At 34.3% G+C, this 19,748-nt stretch overlaps 1 protein-coding gene across 1 annotated transcript in view; it reads right to left on the bottom strand.

Moving 5' to 3' along the window:
• The window catches only part of Pigk (phosphatidylinositol glycan anchor biosynthesis class K), a 142,674-nt gene that overhangs the window by 75,031 nt on the left and 47,895 nt on the right, over positions 1-19,748 (bottom strand). Inside the window, exons 4-8 of the mRNA XM_076863713.2 lie at positions 18,683-18,818; positions 16,600-16,711; positions 13,468-13,564; positions 11,466-11,583; positions 11,146-11,256 (exon numbers count right to left, since the gene is read on the bottom strand). Coding sequence (XP_076719828.1) covers positions 11,146-11,256; positions 11,466-11,583; positions 13,468-13,564; positions 16,600-16,711; positions 18,683-18,818 — 574 coding nt within the window. The remainder of the gene's footprint in view (positions 1-11,145; positions 11,257-11,465; positions 11,584-13,467; positions 13,565-16,599; positions 16,712-18,682; positions 18,819-19,748) is intronic.

Below are 19,748 nucleotides of genomic sequence, written 5' to 3'. Positions count from 1 at the left end.
CCGGCTAGAGCGGGGGCCGAACAGAGCCGCCGCCTGCGCCCGGAGCAGGTCCAGAGACCCGCCGGCGTGGTGTCGCATCGCTCCGGCTCGAGCAGGGGCCGAACAGAGCCGCTGCCAGAGCCCGGAATAGGCCCAGCGACCCGCCGGCGTGGTTGTCAAGAATCCCCAATTGGAGTAGGGGGAAAGCAGATCCTCCACCCGCGTCCGCAAGGTAGGCAGGCCTGTGACAGTCTGGCAGAACAGCCCCAGCGGCCTGCCGGCGTGGTAGACACGTCACACCACTTGGGGGAGGGGCAGAGCAGAGCCGTTCCCCGAGCCTGGATCAGGCCCAGCGGCCCGCCAGCGTGGCAGTCACATCACTCCATTTGGAGTAGGGGCAGAGCAGAGCCGCAGCCCGCGCCCAGAACAGGCACAGCGACCTGCCGGGGTGGTAGTCACGACAACCCAATTGGAGAAGGGGCAGAGCAGAGCCGCCGCCCACGCCTGCAAGGTAGTCAGATCCGCGACTAACTGGTGGAACAGGCCCAGGGGTTCACGGACGTGGTGACGTGGTAGACACGTCACACCAATAGGAGGAAGGGCAGAGCAGAGCCGCTGCCCGCGCCTCCAAGGTAGACAGACCTGCGACCGACCGGCAGAACAGTCCCAGCGGCCCACCAGCGTGGTAGACAGATCACCCCAATTGGAGGAGGAGCAGAGCTGCCGCCCGCCCCTGCAAGGGAGACTTTTCAACTATACAAGAGCAATATAAATATATAGGGGGAAAAATTTCAAAAACACAATAGTTTCACTAAGCAGAAAGAAACACGAGCAATATGAAAAGACAAGGAAAGAAAGGACCACAAGCAATGCAGGTCAACTCAACTTTAGAAGAGGTTATAGCTGCAGCAGATGGAATGTCAGATAAAGAATTCAGGATATACATGCTGCAAATGATCTGGAGTCTCAAGGAAGACATTAGACAGCAAAATCAGACAATGAAAGATCATTTCGACCACTTCGACAATGTATTACATAAACAAATCCAAGAAGCAAAAGATCAACTATACAGGGAGATAGAGGTAATAAAAAACAAACAAACAGAAATCCTAGAAATGCAGGAAGCAATAAACCAACTTAAAAACTCAATTGAGAATACTACCAGCAGAGTAGAACACTTAGAAGATAGAACATCAGACAATGAAGACAAAGTATTTCAACTTGAAAAGAACATAGATAGCTCAGCAAAACTGTTAAGAAACCATGAGCAGAACATCCAAGAAATATGGGATAATATAAAGAGACCAAACTTAAGAGTCATTGGGATCCAGGAAGGTATAGAGGTCCAAACCAAAGGAATGAACCACCTATTCAATGAAATAATACGAGAAAACTTCCCAGACTTGAAGAATGAGACAGAATCCCAAATCCTAGAAGCATACAGGACGCCGAATGTGCAAAATCATAAGAGATCCACACCTAGACACATTATAATGAAGATGCCCAACATACAGAATAAGGAGAGAATTTTAAAAGCTACAAGAGAAAGGAAGCAGATTACATTTAGGGGTAAACCAATCAGGATAACAGCTGATCTTTCAACACAGACTCTGAAAGCTAGAAGATCCTGGAATCACATATTTCAAAAACTGAAAGAAAATGGGTTCCAACCAAGAATCATGTATCCAGCGAAATTAAGCTTCAGGATGGAAGATGAAATTAAAACCTTCCACGATAAACAAAAGGTAAAAGAATTTGCAGCTAGAAAACCATGTCTTCAAAACATCCTCGGCAAAACATTACAGGAAGAGGAAATGGAAAATAACAATGAATACCAACAGTGGGAGGTAGGACAGTAAAGGGGGGGAAAATAATCAAAAAAGGAAAACAAACCATGTTTAGTAACATAAATAAACAATTATGGCTGGAAGAACAACCCATATCTCAATAATAACCCTAAATGTTAATGGCTTAAACTCACCAATCAAGAGACACAGACTAGTAGAATGGATCACAAAACAAGACCCAACAATATGCTGCCTACAGGAGACGCATTTGATAGGAAAAGACATACATAGACTGAAGGTGAAAGGTTGGGAAAAATCATATCACTCATATGGACTTAGGAAACAAGCAGGAGTGTCCATACTCATATCAAATAAAATAGATTTCAAGCCAAAGTTAATCAAAAGGGATAAAGAGGGACACTACATACTGCTCAAGGGAACCATACACCAACAAGACATAACTATCATAAATATATATGCCCCAAACAATGGTGCAGCTATGTTCATCAAACAAACTCTTCTTAAGTTTAAGAGTCTAATAGACCAACATACAATAATCATGGGAGACTTCAACACACCTCTCTCACCACTAGACAGATCTTCCAAACAAAAGTTGAATAAGGAAACTATAGAACTCAATAACACAATTAATAACCTAGACTTAATTGATATATATAGAATATACCACCCAACATCAAGCAGTTACACTTTTTTCTCAGCAGCACATGGATCCTTCTCAAAAATAGATCATATATTATGTCACAGGGCAACTCTTAGACAATATAAAGGAGTGGAGATAATATCATGCATCTTATCTGATCATAATGGAATGAAACTGAAAATCAACGATAAAAGAAGGAAGGAAAAAACATGCATCACTTGGAGAATGAACAATTGGTTACTAAATGATCAATGGGTTATAGAAGACATCAAGGAGGAAATTAAAAAATTCTTAGAGATAAATGAAAGCACAGACACAACATATCGGAATCTATGGGACACATTAAAAGCAGTTCTAAGAGGAAAATTCATTGCTTGGAGTTCATTCCTTAAAAAAAGAAAAAACCAACAAATAAATGATCTCATACTCCATCTCAAAATCCTAGAAAAAGAAGAGCAAAACAACAGCAAAAGAAGTAGAAGGCAAGAAATTATTAAAATCAGAGCTGAAATTAATGAAATCGAAACAAAAGAAACAATTGAAAAGATTGACAAAACTAAAAGTTGGTTCTTTGAAAAAATAAATAAAATCGACAGACCCTTAGCCATGCTAACGAAGAGAAGAAGAGAGAGAAATCAAATTACTAGCATACGGGATGAAAAAGGCAATATCACAACAGACACTTCAGAAATACAGAAGATAATCAGAAACTATTTTGAATCCTTATACTCTAATAAAATAGAAGATAGTGAAGGCATCGATAAATTTCTTAAGTCATATGATCTGCCCAGATTAAGGCAGGAGGATATAGACAACCTAAACAGACCAATATCAATTGAGGAAATAGAAGAAACCATCAAAAGACTACCAACTAAGAAAAGCCCAGGACCGGATGGGTATACAGCAGAGTTTTACAAAACCTTTAAAGAGGAACTAACACCAATACTTTTCAAGCTATTTCAGGAAATAGAAAAAGAGGGAGAACTTCCAAATTCTTTCTACGAGGCCAACATCACCCTGATTCCTAAACCAGACAAAGACACCTCAAAGAAAGAAAACTACAGACCAATATCTCTAATGAACCTAGATGCAAAAATCCTCAATAAAATTTTGGCAAATCGGATTCAAAAACATATCAAAAAAATTGTGCACCATGATCAAGTAGGATTCATCCCTGGGATGCAAGGCTGGTTCAATATACGGAAATCAATTAATGTTATTCACCACATCAATAGACTTAAAAATAAGAACCATATGATCATCTCGATAGATGCAGAAAAAGCATTCGACAAAGTACAGCATCCCTTTATGTTCAAAACGCTAGAAAAACTAGGGATAACAGGAACTTACCTCAACATTGTAAAAGCAATCTATGCTAAACCTCAGGCTAGCATCATTCTGAATGGAGAAAAATTGAAGGCATTCCCTCTAAAATCTGGAACAAGACAGGGATGCCCTCTCTCACCACTTCTGTTCAACATAGTTATCGAATCACTGGCCAGAGCAATTAGACAGACGAAAGAAATTAAAGGCATAAAAATAGGAAAAGAAGAACTTAAATTATCACTATTTGCAGATGACATGATTCTATACCTAGCAGACCCAAAAGGGTCTACAAAGAAACTATTAGAGCTAATAAATGAATTCAGTAAAGTGGCAGGATATAAAATCAACACACATAAATCAAAGGCATTCCTGTATATCAGCGACAAATCCTCTGAAATGGAAATGAGGACAACCACTCCATTCACAATATCCCCCCAAAAAATAAAATACTTAGGAATCAACCTAACAAAAGAGGTGAAAGACTTATACAATGAAAACTACAGAACCCTAAAGAGAGAAATAGAAGAGGATCTTAGAAGATGGAAAAATATACCCTGTTCATGGATAGGCAGAACTAACATCATCAAAATGACAATATTACCAAAAGTTCTCTATAGGTTTAATGCAATACCAATCAAAATCCCAATGGCATTTCTTATAGAAATAGAGAAAGTAATCATGAAATTCATATGGAAAAATAAAAGACCCAGAATAGCAAAAACAATGCTAAGCAGGAAGGGTGAATCAGGCGGTATAGCGATACCAGACTTCAAACTATACTACAGAGCAATAGTAACAAAAACAGCATGGTACTGGTACCAAAACAGGCGGGTGGACCAATGGTACAGAATAGAGGACACAGAAACCAACCCACAAAACTACAACTATCTTATATTTGATAAAGGGGCTAAAAGCATGCAATGGAGGAAGGATAGCATCTTCAACAAATGGTGCTGGGAAAACTGGAAATCCATATGCAACAAAATGAAACTGAATCCCTTTCTCTCGCCATGCACTAAAGTTAACTCAAAATGGATCAAGGAGCTTGATATCAAATCAGAGACACGGCGTCTGATAGAAGAAAAAGTCGGCTACGATCTACATACTGTGGGGTCGGGCTCCAAATTCCTCAATAGGACACCCATAGCACAACAGTTAATAACTAGAATCAACAAATGGGACTTACTCAAACTAAAAAGTTTTTTCTCAGCAAAAGAAACAACAAGAGAGGTAAATAGGGAGCCTACATCCTGGGAACAAATCTTTACTCCTCACACTTCAGATAGAGCCCTAATATCCAGAGTATACAAAGAACTCAAAAAATTAGACAACAAGATAACAAATAACCCAATCAACAAATGGGCCAAAGACATGAACAGACACTTCTCAGAGGAGGACATACAATCAATCAACAAGTACATGAAAAAATGCTCACCATCCCTAGCAGTCAGAGAAATGCAAATCAAAACCACCCTAAGATACCATCTCACTCCAGTAAGATTGGCAGCCATTAGGAAGTCAAACAACAACAAGTGCTGGCGAGGATGTGGGGAAAAGGGTACACTTGTTCATTGTTGGTGGGACTGCAAATTGGTGCAGCCAATCTGGAAAGCAGTATGGAGATTTCTTGGAAAGTTGGGAATGGAACCACCATTTGACCCAACTATTCCCCTTCTCGGTCTATTCCCTAAAGACCTAAATAGAGCATGCTACAGGGACACTGCTACATCGATGTTCATAGCAGCACAGTTCACAATAGCAAGACTATGGAACCAACCTAGATGCCCTTCAATAGACGAATGGATAAAAAAAATGTGGCATTTATACACAATGGAATATTACTCTGCATTAAGAAATGACAAAATCATAGAATTTGGAGGGAAATGGATGGCATTAGAGCAGATTATGCTGAGTGAAGCCAGCCAATCCCTAAAAAACAAATGCCAAATGTCTTCTTTGATATAAGGAGAGTAACTAAGAACAGAGTAGGGACGAAGAGCATGAGAAGAAGATTAACATTAAACAGGGACGAGAGGTGGGAGGGAAAGGGAGGGAGAAGGGAAATTGCATGGAAATGGAAGGAGACCCTCAGGGTTATACAAAATTACATACAAGAGGTAACGAGGGGAAAGGGAAAAATAATACAAGGGGGAGATATGAACTGCAGTAGAGTGGGTAGAGAGAGAAGAGGGGAGGGGAGGGGAGGGGAGGGGGGTAGTAACGGATAGGAAAGGCAGCAGAATACAACAGACCCTAGTATGGCAATATATAAATCAATGGAAGTGTAACTGATGTGATTCTGCAATTTGTAAACGGAGTAAAAATGGGAGTTCATAACCCACTTGAATCAAAGTGTGAAATATGATATATCAAGAACTATGTAATGTTTTGAACAACCAACAATAAAAAAATAAAAATAAAAAAAAAATAAAAAATAAAAAAAAAAAAAAAGATCCCCAAATATAAAGAGGCTACTGGTTCTAAAGATTAAAGTCTCATTGGGCACCTCCTATCTATAATCCCATCAATTTAAGAGGCTGAGGTTGGAGGATGGCAAGTTTAAGTTCAAATTCAAGACCTTGTCTCAAAATAAAAAGGGATGGGAATGTAGCTCAGTGTACCCCTAGTACAATCTCCAGTTTCAGGGGGAAAAAAATCAATGTCTCATTCCTATTATAATATTTGATATTCTAAAATAACAACTCTACAGATTTATAGACATCAGAACAATGAAAAAGAGAAGCTGTCCTTGGAGAGAAAAAAAATTCATTTTCTTGAATCATATGCTACAAAATATATTTTGAACTCCTAAATCCATTGAGATTTCAGAGTCAGCATTATGAAAACAGAATTTTTTGTTTGTGTATTTCTAAGTCCGCTTCAGAAGGGTACTCTCTCTACCAGAATGGTTTTCAGACATTTTGAAATCATGACCCTAGACTCAAAATTCAAATAAAATGTAATATGATAGCCAAGTACATTTAAAAAAAAAAAAAAAAAAGATTTAAGTGGAGAAAGTCTGGGTTTCAAGTAAGTAACATGTAACCTCCCCAATACCTAACCCCTTGCTCTTGCTGTGCAATTTTGTACCATTTTATAAATCAATTAATTTTGTTTATCAATAATGAAAATAAACCCAAAACACCTCTACAGACACTCTATTGTTCCAAAGAATATAATGTGAAAACCATTATAAATGGTTCACCACTTATACAGATGCCACAAAAAATTCTGTGTTAATCTTATATATGATATTCAATATCAGTGAATTATCAAGAACAGACACAAATTATTCCATTCTACAAAGCATAAAAAGTATCTGTTTCATATAGTTCCCACTGTTACCTTCCATAGAGAATACAAAGAATGATAAAATTTCCTGTAAAGGCTTTATGTCTTAGATTAGAGATAAATAAAACATAACAGGGTAGGGAAAATGACAGGTTTTACTTCAGAAAAAGATGAATTTCTTATAGTTTGAGGAAGAGAAAAAAAGATATTGTGAGAATTAAGCTATGTTTGAAAAAGTAGTCTTTATAGAAAGGAAAATATAGGGTCAGTTGCAGAGATGCATAAAACAATCTAGTTTGGCTGAAGCACAGGGTATAGGAAAGAAACAATCACAAGCCTACCAATAAGTACTCAGGCCCACAGCACCTCCCACCTGTGAAGACAAGACCAGCCGCATAGGTAATTACCAACAGGAAAGGAAAGAGGTGGGGAAGAACTGAGCATCAAGTTTATGAAACACAAGTGTTCCAAGAAACGTGATAAGAAATTTGAAAAGACTCTCATTTAAGCCTACTAATAGCTCTGAGTATACATCTCCACTTTAAACTAAGGTTCAATGAGATTAAGCAATTTAACTAACATCACATTATCAGTAATCTTTGCCTTCCCTGTTCAGAAAAGGAAAATACAAAACAAATACAAAGAAGGAAATAAAACATAAATTAAAAGCAAAGGAAGGGAAAAAGAAAGAAGCTCAAAAAGGTGAAATGTCCAACAGGAAGGACACAACACATGAAAGGTTGAATAAACAAATTAAAAGATAAAATAAACAGAGATAAGACTGAAGCCCCAGGTATACTGAATGCCTCTGAGAGCATTCCTATGAAAGCAATTTGATAGGCTTTATTAGGTACCCCAGCAGAAAAAAAACAGAAAAAGTAGTCAAATGAGCTTGAGAAACACTGAGTAGTATTACCTTATTCTTTGCTACTAAAATAAATATACTTCCACTTATTATGAAGTCATTCTTCCCTTCAAGAATGTTTATCATATCAATCTGATTTCCTTAACCTCTACAATAGAGACCACAAATCCTACATTACTAAATTTAATTTTCAGTAATCCTCCTTACTAACAGAATCTCCATACTCCAGACAGGCTATATGTTTACTATTGAAGAATCACCTGTTATTGCAACTTTTGTCCATCTGCAAGTATTCCATTTCCCTAAAGTGTGCTATATTTCTTTCCCTTCAAACTTAAAAATTTACCTCCTCTAAGAAAAAATGTATTTAAAAGAACTATATACATGTACATTGCTGTTATGTTCATTCATTCATTCAATAAATATTCAATGAGCATCTACAAATAGACCAGGTACATAATCAAGTTAAGTGGTTATTAAGAAGCATAAAGCATAGTCCTTACATCTTTTATTTAAGAAGGTTAGACCCAAAGTGGAGGTATTGGGGAATGAAACCAACCAAATTATGTTATGTGCATATATAATTATATCATAAGGTATCCCACTTTTGCATATATTGTGCCAATTAAAAATTAATTTAAAGCCGGTAATGGTGGCGCACACCTGTAATCCCAGCACCTCGGGAGGCGGAAGCAGGAGGATCACGAGTTCAAAGCCAGCCTCAGCAATTCATCGAAATGCTAAGCAACTCACTGAGACCCTGTCTCTAATAAAATACAAAAAATAGGGCTGGGGATGTGGCTCAATGATCTAGTGCCCCTGAGTTCAATCCCTGGTACCAAAAAATTAATAATAATAAATTAAAAAGTTGAAAAATTAACAAAAAAGAAAACACTTTCTTATGCAGAAGGGTATATCACAAATCTAAACAATGATACTGTAACAATAAAAGTATAATAAAAGCATATGCAAGAGTTATATATTCACAAAGGAATATTACCTAGAGGGTTCAGAGACTTCATATAACAGGTAACAATTTATAAATGTGCTAACTGCTTTCTATGACATTTAGGGGCTACACACCAAGCAGTCTAATTTTGTGGTTACTGAAACACCCAATATATATGGTACTCAGAATACAGCTGATTCTCAGTAAACTTTACTGCATACACATAATCCAATAAAAAAATAACTATTATTACAAAAATGATATAGAGATATGTCAAATCACTGTACTAGTATACTGCAACAATATGGGCCATTCTGATTGAATTAAGATTAAAAAAGTTATCATTAAATTTTAAAATGGAACTGGGCATATTTGTGCATGCCCACAGTCCCCGCTACTCAGGAGGCTAATGCAGGAGAATGGAGAGTTTCACACAGCAAGACCATCTCAAAACAAAACAAAACAAAAAGGAGCGGGTAGAGGTTGTACCTCAGTAATGGAGAGCTTAGATCCTAGATTCAATCCCCAGTACCAAAAATACATAGGTTTTTTTTTTTTTTTTTTTTAACAGAGGTAAAAGGGAAAGATCAGATGTTAGAAAGGAATGTTTATTTAAAAATAAATCACAATTGTGAACAATTAAAAAAATAGTTTCCTCACTCTTTCCCACATAATTTCAATGGAAGAAGTACTTTTTAAATGCATTAGACATTTAAAATATAAAGTTCATATATTTTACACTTTTGAGAATACGTCAAGAATTTTATAAAGTATACAATGTAGAATCCAAAAGCAAGACTAAACTTTTTAAAGTAACTGGAATTTAGGTGATTATTATTTCTTGAAATTAAAGCATCATAAGTTTTGTTTTAAAATTCAAATCAAGACTTAACAGGCATGAAAATATATAATCTTAAAACTGAAGTAAGTACTTTTATCAAATTTGATAAGCTATAGCAGTCGTTTTCAGAATTTTACAGCAGAACCCCCTTTGTAAAAGAAAATTTACCAAAGAATGTGTTTCTATATAATTAAAAAGATCAATGCAAAGGTGCTGGGCTGATGTGGATAAGAGGCAGCCTGCCTACTCAGTCTCCCTTCCTAAACTCCACAAAAGCAGGAACAGTGTATGCCTATTCACTGGGGAATAGCCACTGATTAGCACTTAGTAAGCGCTCAAATGTTTGTGAATAAATGAGGAAGGTATAAGTTAAAAGAAACAAGAAGAGAAAGTCATTTACACACAGTAATTTATTCAGCCTAGAATTGTTTCAACCTTTTATTATTCCTGCTTTTCAAAAGCAACTTAAAGTTCATTTAATTAAAAATACATAATCAGCACAGAAAAGTCTGAAAGATTTTTGAGTGAAATTCAACAAATGATGTCAAAAGATTATAGCAGAAGTTGTAGGGCACATAAAAATAGATAACAAAGGTTCCTTTTATTTAGGAGTTTCCCATTAAATAGAAAGGCTTTCACGATGGTCAATAAAAGATAAACTGTAGGGAAAGGGAGGGGGCATGGGGTTATTAATGATGGTGGAATGTGATGATCATTATTATCCAAAGTACATGTATAAAGACACGAATTGGTGTAAATATACTATGTATACAACCAGAGATATGAAAAAATGTGCTCTATATATGTAATAAGAATTGTAATTCATTCTGCTCTCATATATAAATTTTAAAAATTTACATTAAAAAAAAAAGATAAACTGTAGGGCTGGGGCTGGGGCTGGGGTTCGGTCTCAGTGGTAGAATACTAGCCTAGCATGTGTGAGGCATTGGGTTTGATCCTCAGCACCACATAAAAAAAATAAATAAACAAAATAAAATAAAATTAAAAAATAATAAAATAAATTTTAAAAAGAAAAACCGTAATAGTGGTCACAAAATAAATAAAATTCTATGGAAATTCTGAAAAGGTAAAAAAAAAAAAAATTCCAAAAGGAAGCATTTGAATTATACATCTGATTTGACCCCAGAAGAATAGGTAGAATTTCAAAAGATTAATCTTTAAAAAATTACATTTCTGATAGGGAAAAGAGAATGAGTAAACCAATAAAAACAGGGAAATACCTCAGGAATAGTAAGTTAACTAGGCTGAAGCTTTGGATCTTTTGTGATAAAGAGAAAGATACTAATAGGAAGGAAGATTCAAAACAATTTAACAGGCCATAATTCAACACTAGAAACACTAATCCAGAGGGTTCCAAAGAATAATCAACTTCATTTATCACATTAACATAACTATGTGTTATAATCAAATCAAAGGCATACTTACAAGGTCATACATACTAGTTTCACTAGCTGGATTAATTTCTTCCAAAAATTCCAATACATAAAATGTATACCTGTCCATAAGATGGACTCCAATTGCAGGATCAGGTTGATGCTATGAAAAGAGGAAAAAAAAAAAAAAACAGTATATTGTCCAACAGCATCATTGTAACAAAATGCTTAAAATATAATTAAAATTTCCTCTGTGTTAAAAAGTCTAAGAATGAAAAATAATAGGTATATTCTAAAACTATTCAAGTGATTTCAGAAATAGTTACACATTCCAAAAATAGTATCATTTACAAATTGGGAAAATATACATACTGAGAGTGAATCTTCTCCAACTTGGCTACTAGCTAGAGCCATTATGTTAGGAGAATAAAATCGTTCATACATGGATGCTCCTTGACAAGTATCAATAATGAATAGTAGCTCATTGTACCTGAAAGAAAAGTGATAATATCTTTTGTCACAGATCATGCTGTATTAATCATACAATAATATTTTTACAATACTTCTATTACATAAGATATTTGTGTTGTCTTAGCTATTTCATTAACTAAAAATGTGGAGTCTTCAATAGAAATTTACCATTTGAAAAGTTAAAGGTATAATCCTATGCAGGGAAACCACCTGAATAGGGAGTAGCAGTTGTGCCTCGACTTAAGTTCTTCTCCCTTGTGGATGTCACATTATTCAGAACCAAGTGAATATTCAACTCAACAACCACTAATTTGGCACTGTCCTAAAAACTGAACGAGGTTCAGAGAAAAAAAAAAAAAATGTGTGGGGAAGAGGGAGGTGACTTAGTCACCATACTCAAAGAGCTTAAAATAAAACTAAATTGAAATGAGGTAAGTGTTACAAACATATATTGCATCTACAATGTCCCTGACACTACGCTGGGGATACAAAAATCCCTGACCTCAAAGAGTTTACAGTCTAACAAAGCAAAGCACTCTATGAGCACTGTGAAAGGAATAGAAGGAACTGAAAAGAAAAGGTTCACAAAAAGGTGATACCTGGCATGGACAATGAAGGGTGAGCATTATTTTATCTCTTAGGGAAAGGACAGATTCCAACAGAAGAAAAAGCACCTAATGTGAACAAAAACAATGTAAAAAGTTTAGAAAGAGTAAATTTGAGGTATTGCAGAGAAGTTGGTTTTTAAAAAGGTGGGGTAGGGTCAATTTGTAAAGATACCATACGAAGTCTCTTTACAATAAGATTCTATATATTTGAGGAAGCCACCAAAGTGGTATTTTATTCTCTTTTGTTTTGTTGTTAAGTGAAAGAATAACACAATCAAATCTCTTTTTTATAAAAATGTAGATAACTGGTGAAGGTGAAAGTAAGAGGTAGATAGGTTTTGGTGGAAGTTTTCCTCAGACATTTGGTCTGAGTAAACAGCTAATAATGCTCCTAGAAAAGGATATATAGAATCTTGAACCACAAAGTCCAAGAGAATGACAGAAGATACAATAAATATGACATATTTGTTCTGAGACAATATTTGTGCAGGATCAGAAACCTCTGAAATTATTAAAGGCAGTATAGTAAAATAACTAAAAGCAAGCTCTGTGATCAGACCACTTGGGCATAAATCCTAGCTCTGGCACTATCAGCTGCATAAAGTTTAGTGAGTTACTTAACCTATCTGTGCCTCAGTTTACTCATTTGTTAAAAACTGGAAAATAATAGTACTTATCTCACAGAGTTGCTACTGAAATTAAGATAATTCATGAAAAACACAGTGTCCAGTACCTAATATGCAATAAATTTAAGCACTAGATAAAACAACCAGTACCAAATAAAATTTCCTCTTCAATACTTCCATACATTCTATTTATATTTCAAAAGTGATAATTTTTGTCATATGCTTGTATATACATTTCTCTCTTATGTTAGATTTTAAACACTTTGAAGGCAGAATAAGCATCATATTTCCCTTTGTGCCATGTGTACAGAAGGTAACCCATAAGTGCAATCAAGCTAAAAGTAGTTCTATTGTTTACTTTGAGTTCATGTAAGCTCATATATACAACAATTCTCAAATAAACGAATGCTTACAAAGGACTCTCCCCCAAAAAGGATGCTAAATTACAGGAGAGTTGATCTTAAAACATTGATTTTTTTCATGTTAAGTAATAACTCTTGAGTTTTTCCTTTAAAAAACACAGTTTAATGTATAACAAACAAATTTTAAATATGGAAGAAATGATCAAAGTAAGGTAAAATTTATTAAATAAGAACTAGGAATCTATCATAAAAAAATAGGTATTTAGGTATTAATTTATTTTATGAAAAGAAATCATTTTCTAATTACCGTCTTTTCTGCCACATTTGTTCAAAAGCATCTGCAAGTTCTATGTTGGTAATTTCTTCAGAATCTTGAAATTTCAAAAAACCATTTCCACCATGTCCTTGTAGGAAGAATCAAAAAGTCAAGTAGATATATTTTTTTAATTGCAAACTGCACACATCCAAACATATACACTTACTTCATTCATTGCAAATTTTTAATATCACTTGTTTTATGCTCTAAAAAATTTACTATGGAAACAAATAATTTTCTACCATATCAATTAAGAAGAGGATAATGATAGACTGTGTAAAAAATAGTAGAGAAATATTGAAGATATGAGTTTTTCTATCATTCAATTCCAGAAACCCATATTTATACTCTTCCACTGGCTCCATTACTACATCCAAAATTTATTCCAGACATAAAATTTTTTCAAATGCCATGTAAACATTTTTGATGAGGAAAGAGTTCAAGACACTAGCTAGTCCCATAATATGACTATACTATTCACAGTGTATATACTTAGATTGTTATTAATACTAGGAACTGCAGTTCTCACCTAGAAATTGACATTTTTACCATCACTGACAATAATCCCACAAGACTTGTCTAAAAGACTGTGACATTCAGTATGTAAGAAAGAACCAGTCTGCCTAGATTCAAATCTAGCTGTGCCATTTACTATTTATTTTAGGCAAATAATTTAATCTATGCCTCAGTTTCCTCAGCCATAAGTGAGAAACATACCAGCAAGATCACACCTAGTTTGCTTTTATAGTTCCTTTGTGGGATTACTAAAATTGTACCTTCCACTGAATAAAACTACAGTAGTTTTGTAGAAAAGACTATTTTAGTGTCTTCCTCTGGATATTATGCATTTTTGTGAGGTCATAAGTGGTTAGTGACTATGCCTATGTGGTGAGGCAGGGGGAATATTCTTCCCTCCTATTAGACACAATTCTGCAGCATGGCATGCAGTTTAATAAGTATAAACATACACTAAATTTTAACTCCCACTTAATCCCAAGCCATATGCTTGTGTGTAAAACCCTTATTACCATATATGGCAGCCCTGAATATTAGCACTTAAATCATCAAGCTGCTATGAGGATGAAATATATGTGTGTGTTATTGTTTTTTGTATTTTTTATTTATATATAAATTTTATGTATGTAAAATTTAGGATATTACATAATGTATAGTAAGCCTTAATAACTATTAGTTATTATCTTTTTTATAACATTATAATTATCAGCCTTTATATTCTCTTACAGAGGTTGGCAACTTTTTTCTATAAACTGTAAATGTTTTAGGATTATGAGCCATGTGGTCTCTGTCACAGCTACTGAACTCTGCTATTATAGGGTGAAAACAGTTGAGAAAAATATGTAAATGAATAGGTGCAACTGTGTCTCAATAAGAATTTTTTCCAAAACAGGCAGACATTCAGGGGTGATAATTTATCAAGCTGTATCTTAAACTATTGAAATGTCTTCTATACCATGAGTTATTCTAAAAAAGAACCCACATAATTAGAAGAAAAATGTGTAAATCTTTTAACACATCAACTAACGTTAGGCTATAAAACTATACTTCATTTTCTTTGCCAACAAAGCACATAATTTTCTTATAATTTTCACATAAGATAAAATGAAAGATTTTGGACTTCATTAATGCTGTTGAGTTAATTTATAAATAAAAAGTATCTAAAAAGTGGTAAATAAATGCCACATGATAAAGAAAAGCCACTAAGCTAGGATCATTACCTACCCTGCCATATAACATCTAAGACATTCTGCAGCTCTTTTACTATCAATTTAATGAAAAGCTCTCTAAAATATTTATTGAATACCTTTTGATAACATTTACTGAATACTACTATACTATTCACATTTACTAAATACTACTATAAGATAGGTACTGATCATAAAAAGATGAAAAACATATAATTGATGATTATATCTCAGAATTCAAAATCAATAATTATTGGGACAAGAGATGTAAACTAGGGCTTTCCAGGCAACTGGAAACAAAAGTCACCTTAGACTTAGAAAGGAAACTCCTGAGCTAATACCAAAAGATAAGCGATAGTCACGTAGGCAAAGTGGATTGAGAGGACGTCATAAGCAAAAGCAACAGTTTAAGTAAATATCTGGAGGACAGAACAGCCAAGAGCTTATACTTAGAAAAAGTGTAAGAATTAAGACTGAAATTAAATAATATGTAAAATCATAACATATTATTATATATAGTATTTAACTATCATATTATGGAGAACATTATGTCCAATAAAGTTCCTTAACATATAGTCAAAAGACTACTACATCTTACATTTCATAAGTATGTTCACAATGCAATTTCATGAACCCACACTCCAGAACAAAACTGAATAAGAATTTTAAGATAAGGTCTAAGTGTCTACATTCAGTTAATATTTATACTTTATACACACAAAATCTGAGATTCAATCAATAAGAAATCATTTGAAGTTTTAAGCAGAGGACAGACAAATTTGCAACTTCTAATAAACATTTTAAGCAGGATGACTAACAGGAAAACAAAACTGAAAGAGAGATGCTTTAGCAGTATACAAAGTAAAAGGTAGTAAACTTTACCAAGGCAAGAGTAAAGAGCAAAAGGACAAGAAAACAGCAATAGCACAAAATGTTATAAAGGCTGAGTACTGCTGTTCCAAACTGTTAGAAACAGAAGTACTTCAGATTTCAGATTCGGAAATATTTGCTTCTACATAATAAGATATATCTTTGGGATAAGATCCTTGTCTAAAATAAAATAAATTTTATGTTTTAGGTATACATTACACACATAGCCTGAAGGTAGTTCTACGCAATATTTTTAGTGTGCCTACTTTCTCATGTGAGGTCAGTGTGGAATTTTCTACTGGTGGCATTCACATTGATACTCAGAGTTTGATTTTGAAGCATTTCAGATCTCAGATTTTTTTATTATGAATGCTCAACCTATACCATTTTCAAATGTCATTTCAAATAGTTTTGTATCGTGAGAAGACAGAACTACATGACAAAAAACTATTTTAACCTCAAATCATTTAAAGTGTTTAATGCCCATGAATTTCTCTTCAAAAAGAGTTCCAACATATTATACTAAGAAATCTCTAAATCCTAAAATTACCTGTCATATAAATAAGAATATTGCTTCTATCATCAGAAAGAAGTCGTTTTGACCGAGGAGTACTAGATGGGATCCTCCCAGTTAATACCCGCAAAAAATTTTCCACAGTTACCTTAAGAAAGAAAGAAAGAGAGAGAGACAGAGAGAGAGAGAGAGAGAGAGAGAGAGAGAGAGAGAGATCAGTTGAAATGGAACCTGAAAAAAAAAAATACCTTAGAGAAAAAATAAGTTAAATCTCATTTTAAAATTTTAAATACTACACAAAATATTGCCTTTAAAAATTATTCAAAAGCACCTGATGTGGTGTCACATGCCTATAATCACATACCTATAATCCCAGCTACTCAAGAGGCTGAAGCAGGAGGATCATCAAGTTTGAGGCTAGCCTGGGCAACTTAGTGAGACCCTGTCTCAGTGGGAAAAAAAAAAAAAAGGAGTGGGGATATAACTCAGATGTAAAGCACCCCTGGATTCAATCTTCGTACTGTAAAAATAAAATAAAAAATATTTACCCAAAAGCTTAAAAATTACTAGTCTGTCTGAATAGGTAATTCTTTGGAAAGACACAAAATATAAGAATTTATAAATAAGTACAGTTACATTATTGCAACTTATATGTACAACTACTTAGTCAATAACAAATAATGAAAAAAGATCTATTAATCATCCCCCAAAATTATGTTTCATTAATTTTTGAATGAATTATGTAAACTTGGATTTCGTTAGGAGCATCTTTATGGGGGAAAGGGGATGTTCCAGGGACTGAACTCACAGGGACTCAATAGCTAAGCCATATCCCCAGCCCTATTTTGTATTTTATTTAGAGACAGAGTCTCACTGAGTTGCTTAGCTCCTTGCTTTTGCTGAGGCTGACTTTGAAGTCATGATCCTCCTGCCATAGCCTCCAGAGCCACTGGGATTACAGGCGTGAGCCACCACACCTAGAAGAGTATCTTTAACATGCAAAAAATTCGTAACACTTTAAACCAGATTTCCCAACCTGGAATTTATAGCCCTCTAGAATTCTTTGAGGGCATTATTTAAACCTCCAGAGGGTAAAATGTAAAAATCAAGAGCTAAGTCACACATTATGCATATATAACTTTAAAGAATAGAAAATCAATCCAGCTTTCTTGTGGGACTTTTCTCTACATCATGGGTACATAAATGTGTATGAGTATGTATGTATAAGATGTTTAATCTATATTTTGCCCAAGAAACAGCAAAATGTCAATTTTAATAAGACCTCTTGCTGACTAACAAGGAAGAAATATTTTTGGTCGATATTTTAAGGCATCTAAATAAATAAGTAAAAAGTCAAATATTCATATACATTTAATTCATTGAAAAATATTTTTAGTATTTACAAAGGACTACATAGGTACTTGCTAGGTACAAAGTATGTAGATTTAGGCTATGTCCTGGAGGAGTTTACAGTTTAGAAGACAGCTATGCTTTTAGAATTGCTTCAGTGAAGATAAAAATACTGTGTCTTACTTTTGGTTAGCTGGTAAAAGAGGAAGAACTATCTAGAAGGACTTCAAAATTTAAACACTGTCATAATCTATTAAGTTTAACAATTTCAAAGGAAGAAAATATAGTTAAAATAGCATTTTATACACATTTTGCTTTCAATTATATATGCATAAAAACACTGGAAGCAAAATAAAAGTGGTTTACTCTCTAAGCAGTGGACATATGGTGTTTTGTTAGTCATTACAACTTTTCCACAATTAATATATTTATAAAAATACTAGAAATTGCTGAGCAAAGGTAAAACACAAGTAATAACATTTCCTGTAAAAGAGAAGTAATACATCAAACCTCACTAAAATGCTTTAATTAAAAGCCAATATGAAGTTTCCTATCTTAGAAATACATATGAAACATTCATACTTCAGTAGTTTTACTCATATTATTTCTTTAATATGAACTACAGAGACAAATTACATGAAAGCTCAGCAAAAATTAGGTACTAAATTTAAAGAAAAAGAATAAGACAATTAATGGTATTCTTCTGCTGTCTCCAAGACATAAAAGTAATAACATCAGTTCAAAAATTTTGCTGAATTAAACAATTTACCTCATAGCTTCTATAATCCACTTCCACATCATCTCCATACACATTTAGTTCCATATTCTTGTGACTAAACACTGTAGCTGGTTTGGGATTTCTAGGATTGCATGCCATATCATCAGCAAGCATCAGGACAATGTGACTAGGGGAAAAAAAAAGTTCCAGTAAATATACTCTTTAAATAAAGCCAAAATGTTAAACACAGACATTTTATTTATATCATATAGCAAGTATGTTCATTCTTTTCCTCACTAAAACTAACTAAATTTTCAACTACATATTTAAAGGGGCCTTAATTATGTTTTTTTCATATTCTTACATAGCATAAATTTTAAAGTAGAGAAATAGGGCAATTTAGCATGAACTTATGCACAGAACTTGAAGTTGCTAACTTAATTTTTTTCCCAAGAGTTTACTTTATGTCATATAGCCAAGGGAAGCTAAAGAATCTACACTGTCTTCCCCAATTTTTTTTTTAATTTTAGTAACATTAGACATTCTCTAGACTTAAAGAGTTCACATTAAAACAATAATATTCCAAATAACTTAACTTTTAAATTCCCAAAGGATGCAATCCATCAGCATGTGGGATCAGTGTGGCATGAGAACACATTTCCACTCCTCCCTAATTCCAGCTACCATCATCTTTGCACTAGATGTTGGAATATCTCCCTACCTGGTCTCACCCTCTTTTAGTTCATTCTCCTGATAGCGTCCAGAGGGATCTTACTTAAATAAGCCAAAACTTTTCCATTTAAAACCTTCCCAGCTTTTCACATTATAATTAGAGTAAAATTGAAATCATTTACATGGTCTTAAAGGTTCATTTAATCTGGTTTCTGTCTTTAGCCCCGACCAGCCATTATCACTAGATTCTTTCCATAACTGGACTTTCTATACCAGAAATATGCCAAGTCTTTCTCACTTTAAGGGCTACTGACCAAACTTAAAGCTTCTTTCCAAACAGATATTCAAATCATTCCAATTAGCTAAGCTACTCATTTTGTTTGACTTTATATACGACATTTATGAATCTGAAATCCCCATCATTTCCCACCATCATTCCATTAGA

This window comes from Callospermophilus lateralis, chromosome 7 (genome assembly GCF_048772815.1).
Source record: "Callospermophilus lateralis isolate mCalLat2 chromosome 7, mCalLat2.hap1, whole genome shotgun sequence".
Classification (NCBI taxonomy): domain Eukaryota; kingdom Metazoa; phylum Chordata; class Mammalia; order Rodentia; family Sciuridae; genus Callospermophilus; species Callospermophilus lateralis.
This window is presented reverse-complemented; position numbering and strand designations above follow the sequence as displayed.